This window comes from Channa argus, chromosome 1 (assembly GCF_033026475.1).
Source record: "Channa argus isolate prfri chromosome 1, Channa argus male v1.0, whole genome shotgun sequence".
In the NCBI taxonomy this organism is placed as follows: Eukaryota; Metazoa; Chordata; class Actinopteri; order Anabantiformes; family Channidae; genus Channa; species Channa argus.
Window position 1 is genome coordinate 46,194,479 of NC_090197.1, and position 10,322 is coordinate 46,204,800.

At 39.7% G+C, this 10,322-nt stretch overlaps 1 protein-coding gene across 1 annotated transcript; it reads right to left on the bottom strand.

The window, feature by feature from the left end:
• Positions 1 to 194: 194 nt before the first annotated feature.
• mlh1 (mutL homolog 1, colon cancer, nonpolyposis type 2 (E. coli)) lies at positions 195 to 5,969 on the bottom strand. Its single transcript, XM_067526486.1, has 19 exons — positions 5,709 to 5,969; positions 5,378 to 5,468; positions 5,138 to 5,236; positions 4,983 to 5,056; positions 4,782 to 4,854; positions 4,606 to 4,697; positions 4,457 to 4,499; positions 4,246 to 4,334; positions 4,046 to 4,158; positions 3,849 to 3,942; positions 2,646 to 2,799; positions 2,145 to 2,467; positions 1,518 to 1,666; positions 1,295 to 1,403; positions 1,152 to 1,215; positions 917 to 1,081; positions 711 to 803; positions 514 to 624; positions 195 to 413 (listed from the first exon to the last, which is right to left on the bottom strand). Exons 1-19 carry the CDS (start codon positions 5,813 to 5,815, stop codon positions 258 to 260), a joined length of 2,199 nt encoding a protein of 732 aa, XP_067382587.1. The 5' UTR covers positions 5,816 to 5,969; the 3' UTR covers positions 195 to 257.
• Positions 5,970 to 10,322: the final 4,353 nt, after the last annotated feature.

Sequence of the window (10,322 nt, forward strand, 5' to 3'; positions counted from 1 at the left end):
GATGTGTCATTATGGAACTTGTGACCCAGTTTTTCCTGGCAGCATGTCTAAAGTCTAACTTTAAAAAAAAAAAACATGAGAGCTTGGCTCTTTAAATAGGCCATTCTGAACAAAGATGTCTTTTAACATAATGCCCTGTTAGAATGTTTTTTTCCCCTTTGAGGTAAAGAAAAAGAAGATTTGTTGAATACAAAATCTTTATTTACAACACAAATGTTATATTGGGTATAACATGGCAGCTTTTTTTATCTTTTTATTTAGCACCTCTCAAACACTTTATAGAGGTCAGGTAAGTTGGCAATCTGCAGCACAGTGCCATCCTCACTGAAGTCTTTTGGAGGACTGTAGAGGGTTCGGAAAGCTTTGAAGAGGATGTGCTCAACTTTCCAACGCCATGAGTTCATGTCAGTGTCCTGAAAAAAAAAACTGATTTCAGTTCTTTGATGGTAACATTATTACAACCAAAAAAGTCAAATGTAAAACAACTTTTAGATGAGTGGTGTTTTTTCATACCTGCTCTTCTCCTGGCATGACCTCAAGAATATACTGTTTCCTGATGGAGTAAAACATGCTGCACTCCTTACTGAAGTCTCTGAAGCACTCCTTTTCATTGTCCCAGTTTACCTGCACAGTACCATATATGAAAAAGATTTACATACAGTTCATGTTTTTAGATGTCAGAAATGAAGTGAGACTAACAAGGACATCACCTCAGTGGCCAGACGGAGAATGAACATGGGAAGACCCTCCATGATAGGTGTGTAATTGTCCAGCAGCAGTGGCAAACCAGTCAGATTTCCTTCCTACAGTGCACAAAGCTCAGATTTAAAACATGACCTATTGTGAAGAAACTGTTGCCGCATGCATGGAAAATGAACTTTGAGCCCTCATGAGAATTTGACCCAGCCAAACAGACCTGGTCAACCTCCATGGAGAAGTAGTCCTCCAGCATCTCAGCTTTCTTCTTCAGGAAGTCCACTATATACTTAGCCAGGCCTTCTTTGGGTCCATCATCTTCTGTCCAGCCACTCTCTTCAGAGTCCAGTGCCAGCATGGCCAGGTCATAAAGTGGAGCTGGTGTCTGAATGCACATAATCAGCCACAAAAATCCAAACCTACACAGTATCATTCACCATCTAGACTTTACTTACAGACAGTCTTAGCACCCCAAAGTTCCCAAAGTCATAGATCAGTATTTGGTAGAAAAGCTCCTGGCTGCAACAGAGAAAGAGTAGTCTACTAAGAAGCAGCAGGTTGAGTCACTGAAAGCCAAGCCATGTGTTTCCTGACTGACCTGAGTTTCGTGGTGTTCAGCAAGTATAGTTTGGTGTGATGCTGGATCAAAGTCCACTGAGGATTCACACAACCCACAAACGAATGATTCTGCAGCATTTCTTGAAGACCTGGAGAACATTTGTGAGAATTTTCTTTTATTATGAGTTGCAGACTGTGTTCAGACAACTACAGCATTGGAAGGATCAGTTTATGTAATAAGCTGTGATCCAAGTTTGTTTTACCTTTGTGTGTGTTGTCAGTGATCTCGGTTCTTAGCTCTTTAATGCTGGTCAGTTTTATTATTCTTCTCTTAGGCGTGGCTGTAGCTGTCAGGTCTTCATCCTCCTCCTCCTGCTGCTGCTGCTGCTGCTGCTCTTTCCTTGGACGCTTCCTGACTCACAACACACATTTATTAGTCCGCTCTGCATGTTTACAGACAATAACTCACCCCAGCTTATAGTGTTCATGCTGTACAACTATGTAAAACTTTTATTTTGTTGCACATCAGTAGCAGTTTTTGTCTTGATACTATCAGTGCAACATGCACTTGAAAAGTTGCATGAGTAATTTCATGAATAATTTTTTGGCCTGAAGGGGGCAGAGGTAATCCACAAGTGGAGTGGAGGGGTGGGGAGTTTTGATACATATTTATTCTGTCTTCTTCCTGCTCTCTTACTCAACCTAACTTAAAATCTGTGTTCAGCTCTGCAGTTCGTCATTCATAAAGACTTGAACTGACTTGCAAAAATAATGTCTGAATTGCTCACAATCATACTAATCGAGTACTTAATCCTCTCCTGAAGGAACATACCGACCCACCCTAACAACTGTACTCTGGCGTGATTCAGTTGTGAAAAGAAGTGAATCACCTCTGAACATCACGAGCACTGGCATGGCTTTCTTCCTCGCCTTTGGGCATCTCTGTTTCTTGCTCAGCCAGAGCTTGCAGCATGTCTGCATCATCTGCCTCATCCATCGCTACACAGTCAAGCTGGCCGATTTTGCTGCTTGGACCAGCTGGTTCTGGGTCAGGAAGCGGTTTCTCTTTTGGCTGGAGGAATGCGTCTAGCTTCTGAGCACGACAGTCAGTCCTTACCATCTGATGTGCGTAGACTCTCTCAGAAGAATCAGCTGCAGCACTGGAGGACTTAACATCACTTCCACCTGAGACTGGCAGCCCTGGCAGCAATGTCTGCACAAATACAGTGTACATTCATAATACTGACTCACAATACACTTATCTCCTTTTTAGAGAGACTGAGGGGGTCTGTGAGAGAAGTGCATGTTTAGTAAAACGATGTTGCCTCAAAACATATGGAGATCAATTCAATCGCTTTTATTAAAATGACAACAATCCCGTTATATCTTACCTGAGTGAAGTATGTGCGTGAAGAGTTGGAGCCCAGAAGTTTGCTCTCAATGTGCTTCTGAACACTCTCGATGATGCTGTCTTCATGCAAAAAATGCACCTCGTGTTTTGTGGGATGAACGTTCACATCTACATTCTGTGGTGCAATCTCTAGGCTGAGGTTGTCGGAAAAAACCCATCGTAGAAAACATTTAGATAATATACTATACAGCAATATTTTATAGTCTGATCAGAGATGAAATAAGCAAACTTTAGAAATAACTTGATCAAAATATATGTTTTACATACATACGAAAAACTAAAACAGGCTTTTATTAGATTAAAAAGTGTGGAAAAACTATAGGTGTAACGGATGCTACATTCCTACAAATCCTACAGCCACTGCCAAAACAACGGTGACCCTAGAATTTTCGTTAATATTTATAAATAACATTTTATAGCCCTTTGTACAGTGAGGTAGAATAGAGCTATACAAATGCGGACCATTTGAGATTAATATTGCCTAGATTTAAGGCAAAGCATTTGAAAACTGGGGTTGTCCTTGACTTTACTACGTAAAGTGCCTTGAGATTATTTTTTTGTTGCGAGTTGACACTATTTAAATAGGCTGAATTGAAATACAATATTTGACAAGGTAAAGAAAAAGAATATCTACAAAATAAAAAGTATAGGGGTAAAAACAGATTTTTAATTTGCTTCCTATAGTTCTTTGAAGAGTACATGTAAATAAATGATAATAAACTTCCCCTCCTTGTAATAAAATCTCTCATTCTGGAGAAGCAGCTGGATCAAGTTGAAAACCTTTTGTAGTATAAGTAACCAGATGATATCATCAGAGCTAAAAAAACTCCACATGAAAGCATCCAGAGGTTTTATTTTAGAAGCACAGGGATATTTTATTACATGGAAGGCAGAGGGGAGTTTAATGCTATTCATATACATTCATGGTTCTAGTTGGGGAAGTCCCCAACTAGAACCATAGGCTGCAATTTAGAAATCTGTGAAGTTGCCTTTTAATAAATTATACCCTTATTATTTAATGCTAAATTATTGTCAAAGCCTTTTGATCTTTTGTTTTCCATGTTACTTCGTGCCTGTTAACAGGTAGGCAATATAAGCTTTTCTTCTCCATGCTCCTTCTTCATGCATCACACATTATTTAAGTGCTGTGCACTGACCCAAGCTGAAAAAATAAATAAGTTACCTGAGGTAAAGAAAAGGGTGTGTATTCTTGGGCAGATATGCAGCATAAACTGTCTCGATCGCTTTCTTCAAAGCACTTGACTCCACCAGACGATCTGACACATCACAGTTTACAGTTTTCATTTCACAAAGAGCTAACAGGATTAAATTAACCTTCCAAGAGAGCTACATTATGAGTAACTTTTCCATGATACGTACGGTTGATGAAGAGGATCAAGATGCATTTCTTGACTGAGTAGTTTGCGTTTGAAATGTAGCCTTTTATCTTGTAAGCAAGCTTCTGATCCTCACATCCAACCTCGATCAGCTCCCTAAGAAAATACCACAAAGCCAGTCATGCAGTCCTCGACTTCAGAGAGCATCAAAGCATATTTTGTTCTTCCTTGGGTGATAAATACCTGCTGACTGCATTGCCAAAAACTCCTCGAATATTATCCACTACAGAAGCGTTGGGTAGTGTCCTCACATCTGCAACCGTCTCACCTTGCTGAAAAAGGAATCATGACAACAGTAAGTAGTGCTAACGAGCCACGGTCAACTTTCTTTCTCAAACTATTCTGCTACTGGTTGAGTTTTATATTCAAAAAATAAAAAGAAGAGACATCTTACCTTTTTGACAGAAAAACTTTTTCCTGAATTGTGTATGGCGTACCTTCAAAACAGTGTGATAACACAACTATAGGTAAGATAATATCCAAATAAAATGATTTTCATGAGAAGACGGGGAATTAAGAGAAACACGGTGTAATATGACAGACCTGCTGACCACTTCTACAATCCTCGAGTACTCGTCACTGGGGCTTTTTAAGGCTTTCCGCCGGGTGGAAACATTATAGAACAGGTCTTCCACCTGCAGACAGGGAGAGTGAATTGTTGCTTCTTAGTATCCATAAATCTTTGTTCTGTAAGAGGTGATGTGCATCAATGAACTCACAAGAATCTGTGTGCCCTGGTTGCCAGCACATGGCTTTGGGGGAGCTTTTAGTTTGCCATCGCTGTAGCTGGCTCTGCACAGCAGAATAAGAGAATGATTTAATTACAAGGGCTTTGACACGCTGGTTACTGTTATAATTTAGAGTCTAATCTCAAGGAGGAAAGAGAGTTGAGTTTGCCATGATATGTAATGTTACTGTACCTGTAGGCACACTTGGCATCAGCTGTCTTTGTTGTGATGGTCACATGGGCAACGTGGCTTACACTAGCAAGAGCCTGCAAACAAGAACAGACAACAAAATGTAGTTCAATATTTAATGTCCTGCTTCAGATGTCAGAGAGAGGAAGACTGCTCACCTCTCCCCTGAATCCATAGGTTGCAATGGCTGAGAGATCCTCAAAGGTTTGAAGTTTGCTGGTGGTAAAACGCTCACAAACAATTTCCATGTCCTCTTTCTGCAACAATGAAAGAAAGATTTACAAGAGGCATTAAAATGTAGGTACTGACAAAGAAAGATTTACATCCTACCCCCTCCCACCCCTGAAAAGGTTGTGTCATCACCTTTGCTCCCCCTGTGGACAACCCTATCACCTTACCCTAATACCAGTGCCATTATCCTGAATCTGAAGGAGTTTCAGTCCGCCGTCTTTGACTGTCACCTGAATGTTGGTGGATTTGGCATCCAAACTGTAGCAATTTAAAAAAGAAGTTGTAGTTACTGTACAGTTACATCAAATAGAAGTGGAATTATTCAGTCAGCTTGTAGAGTCACTGGGTTACAGGACTGTTAAGGCTAATGTTACACATTAACGTGCCAAATGTTATCTCCTGTATTGTTGTCACTACTTGGTATTTTAGCCACTATTCGATTTGCCCACATTTTAAGAACTACATTTTATAGTAGGTAATTTGTAGCAGGTAATTTACCAGTTTTCGATCATCTCCTTGACGGCGTTGGCCGGACGCTGGATAACCTCTCCTGCAGCAATCCGATTGACAACAGTTTCGTCGAGCCTCCGGATAACTCCCGCCATGTTGACAATACAACAAGCCTACTTGCAGATTATTTCAAGAGTAGTTCACAGCTGGAGACACACATAGATTTTTGTTAGAATTGTATATATTTAGGGTCATGCATGGCATCATAACTTCATACAAGAACCGCGGGGAGAAAACGTGAAGGCGGAGCTTACAACGTGCAGTAAAAAGACGCACTTTTTCATTCGCCGGAAATCTTCTTCGTTGGTAAAGATTTAGTAGCATTGTGACGTAGAAACGTGCATATTGCCCTACAGCGATAGATTATTGACACTGCTTCCGGAAAAAAACGTCTTTCCAAATTGTAGTGCACGTTTTAGTCGTAGAATAATAAACACATTTTGTCATCATTCCACATAAGTGTAACTTTGTGGCTGCATTGTTCTGCTTTTGTCTCGACCTTTGTCCCCTCTGGATTTTACTAAAAAAGTGGCTACTGAGATCATAATGTAAAGTAAAAAAGATCAAATTAATTATTGCCCCAGGGAAGGTATCTTCAACTTGAGGTGAGGTTAGAGAAATCACAGTATTAGTCTTAACAACTATGGCTGCCAGTAGATATGAAACTAATGTTGTTGTTGTTTATTTGTTTGTTTGTTTTTTATTAAGCACTGTTCAAATTTACTGATGCATTTCTTGAGAACTGCTGAAAGTGAACTTGTAAAGTTTTGAATTCTCTATCATTTGTATGTTCAGTGGATTCTGTCCTAGAAGAGAATGCAATTATTGTTTTAAATAAAAGTATTATTAGAAGACATTATTATGAAATACAGGCTTTTACTTATACATACTGCACTGAACAGCACATTCAGGGGATTCACTGTAAACTTCAACTGTGCACGTAGTTGGCCAGACCAAATATGCGTCTGCATACCTTACAGAGCCAGGTTTACTTTTGATCAACAGATCTGTTATGGTTCAATACCTGCAAGTATACAAATGTTCTCAGAAATATTTTATGAAGTTAACTTTTCTATTAAAACAAACCCATGTTATCCTCTTGTGACTGTGACAGTAGGTGCCAAAACAATGTTGAAACGGTGCTGCACTTTGATCTTAGGCAGGATGATGTCAACAGAATAAAATGCTGAAGATAGGCTGTCCGGGGAGTGGCGCTGTTTGGATATCATAACCAATGCATTTTATTCCACTCCAATCTGAAGTGTTTAGCTTTTGGTATAAAATTCATGTGGAAATTTGATTTGATTCCACAGTCTTTATTTTATTTATAGGGATAGAGATTAGGAGTGTGAATAGAAAAAGATAATACATTTTGATCTGATTGGCCAAGAGGAAGCAGCTGTCAGTTCTTCAGGCTCCCTAGATAGTCTTTGTAGCAGGGAGCTGTTGGAGTAGGGATAAACTGATGAGACAAGACTACTGCCAAATATGGATTAAGTGCTGCCGTCTAACAAAACAGGAATATAGCGCCAATAAAAATAAAAGCGTCTGTTTGTGCATGAAACTCAAAGTGAGAACAAGACTGAACTCATTTTTTAATCCAGTTATGACACATTTCTGACGTCTTATCTTTCTTTATCTTTCTACATTCCCCAAAAGCATCTGAGTAAGGGACGTTTGACAGTAAAACTGTCTGTTTCCTTTTAATCTACAGCATTTTATGTAAAACATGAGCGTATAGGCAGCCGTGAGAGCTTACAGTACTTGGCACGGTTTAGTGGTTCAGCAGCTTGTTCTGCTGCTTTCTGAGCCTTTGCCAATTTGACTTCAATGCAACAAACTAGCTAACCAAAGCCAAATACAGGCCGCAAAAGCAAACAGCACAACCTGAAAGGTCAGTGGAAGTATGAAGGAAGTCAGCCTGGCACTGACAAGTGGGAGAAATGTAACTTAATTGTACATTTGTCACAATCAGGGCTCATTTAGCTCTCAGTGTGCTCTTTCTGCAGCTAAACCAGTTCATCCAGAAAGAGTGCAGTGACATTACTATGATTGCATATAGATAATTTGCTATCATTGATTCTAAACGAGTGCTATAACCCCACTCTGGGCTTGATCATGCTGAGGTTCAAGTTACACCTTCTAACCTTTTATGCCAAGACTAGAGCCACTGTTGTGTCTTTGCATCTAAAGATGTATTGTGGGATATGATGTTTATCCTGGGATGTGTGCAGGACATTCCAGAATGTGCTGCAGCTGCAGGATGTCCTACAGGATATAATACAATAGAGCTGGAAACAAATCGGGCAAGTCGAAACAGTGTTGAGGTAAACAAGACAACACTGTATAATGTAAAGCACAATTGTTGTTCCCTGTTTTTCATTTTTTCCACTGTCAGCTAGCAATTATGAAATCATTGTCGACAGCTATTCAAGTCTGTGTAAATTTGCTCTTTGAAAGGATGAAACTGAAAGATTGTCTCATACAATGCTTTAGTCAACAAGAGTCCGGGTGGGGTCAGAATTGACTGTCTGTCTCTCTGATGCCACTAGAAGCCACATTTTACTTTTCACTTCCTTTTCTCACATCTTCTCTTTCTAATGTGGAGTCTCTGAAAATCCAACTCTGTTTTAAAGAACAGCCACTCCTACATTGACCCGCTAAATGCAATGACAGGCACAAGCATGCATGCAACTGTAACTGTGCAAGGACTATAACTGTGCAGGTGAACACAAAACTACACATATATATGCATGCACACAGAACAGAAACTCTAAATGGATGTCTTTGTGCAAATATTTTGTAATAACCCCAGTGCACAGGGTAAACACACAAGCACTGTCAACATGCAAAACGCAGTCAAGTGAGATACAAATGCACATGTGCTTCTGAGTGGTACACCTGCTGGGTGGTACACTGCTCCAACAGAGATGACAACAGCCTGGAAGCACCTCACACCTTCACGCTGACAAGAGTGTGTTGTTTTTGCTGCTGTGTGCTTGTCTCACCTGAGTTTTTATGTCTGCTCCTTATTCCATGTTCAACACCCCGCAGCCTCCCAGAACGATCACTGCCACCAAATCCACTGTCTACAGTAGCTCTTAGAAAGTGCTGCTTCTCACACATTTACTATTAGATCTCAAAGTTCACTTGTACTTTTAAAATTAGACTTTCATTAAATTTGTTTAATGCCTGGTAGGTTATGAGCTTATGAATTGTGATGACCTGCCAGGACTAAATATCCCAGTACAAGTATTTTGACATGCTCTTACCCTATCATACATTTTATTAATTAGACCTTCACCATATCTGCAGCAACGCATGATCTAACCTCCTTTAGAACTGCTAAGTCTTCCTGTGCCTCTCCATCAAACCAGGCACTGAAATGGATCCTGCAGCTGTTGTTCTTCCTTTTCCCTTTATTTTCTTATCATCTTTCTCCACGTCTTCCACTTGAAACATGTTTTCTTCATGCTCAGATCCTAATGTTTAGCACGTAAAACATTTATCTTTTTCAACATTTTAGTGTGGAAAAATGGTGACCGAGGTAATAGTCAACAGATGCAGTTAACTTCTGTAGGTATGTTATTAAAAAAATTATTAAAATGATACTGTTGACCAGATGCTGGTGCTTGATGAAATGTCAAGAGATGACCGTCAGGAATCATCATCAGGGGACCAATTGTTAAGATATTTTCATCATAACTAATGACAGACCATGTTTGTCATCAAGTTCGTTTGAAAACCATCCATTTTGCCACTGGTTTGCACAGGTGAGCACCAACATTAAAAGGAACCTGCTGATGCCTGTCCAACCCCACCCTTTGACTGAAGTTCAACTTTTTGTTTCACCATTAAAGTGTTCTGTGGTCAGCCGTAACTTTTAATTCTTTGTTATTGTCATTCGTTATGTTTGCTTTTCTTCCTTGATCTTTTTGAGCATTTCATTTCACCTACATAAATCCGAACCATAACAATCACTGTATATTCACATGACCAGCCACAAAAATGTATTCAGTTTTGTTAATAGTGAGTTGGCTATTCAGTTCTTCACTTGATGTACGGGAGCTTGATAGTTTTGTACGGTTTTGCTTTCAGTATCAAAAGTCTGATATGTGGAAGGTCATTGGAGCCAATCTATTCAGACTGGCATATGCCACTTCTTCACTGGTTTGTAAAATGTCAATTGTTGAAGAAAATTATATTTGTTTTTACATGAAGTGGGTTAGGCTATGCGCATATGTGTATATGCAATATGCAGTATGAGTAAACCACACTAATAAAGCCTCCACAGTTATCACAGTTATCAACTCAATCTAATCTATTGCATACTGTTTGTTTGCCACAGAAGATAGTGTGTCTTTGTCCCTTTTTAAAAGTAACAGATAAATTTGACATTGTGTTATTACATAAATCACATTAGCAACACTCTGGCGATGGTATGAAGGGGGAGGGCTCCAGCTCTGACTCATTGTTTGGACGGTGTTCCGTAATCCGAGCTGTCAGTCACAAAACCAAAAGGCAGGACAGCAAATGCACGTTTTACTGTGAGCTGCTGGGGTTAAAAGGGTGCAGCGGTAAATGGTACATCGTGTAATAACT

What these genes read in the sequence shown, in the direction of transcription:
- mlh1 (XM_067526486.1), bottom strand. Translation starts at nt 5,815, where the DNA reads ATGGCGGGAGTTATCCGGAGGCTCGACGAAACTGTTGTCAATCGGATT. An exon ending in ATTGTAGAAGTGGTCAGCAG is followed by an intron (nt 4,500 to 4,605) that starts GTCTGTCATATT and finishes ACTGTTTTGAAG; the next exon opens with GTACGCCATACACAATTCAG. An exon ending in AGTGCTCGTGATGTTCAGAG is followed by an intron (nt 1,667 to 2,144) that starts GTGATTCACTTC and finishes GTTGTGAGTCAG; the next exon opens with GAAGCGTCCAAGGAAAGAGC.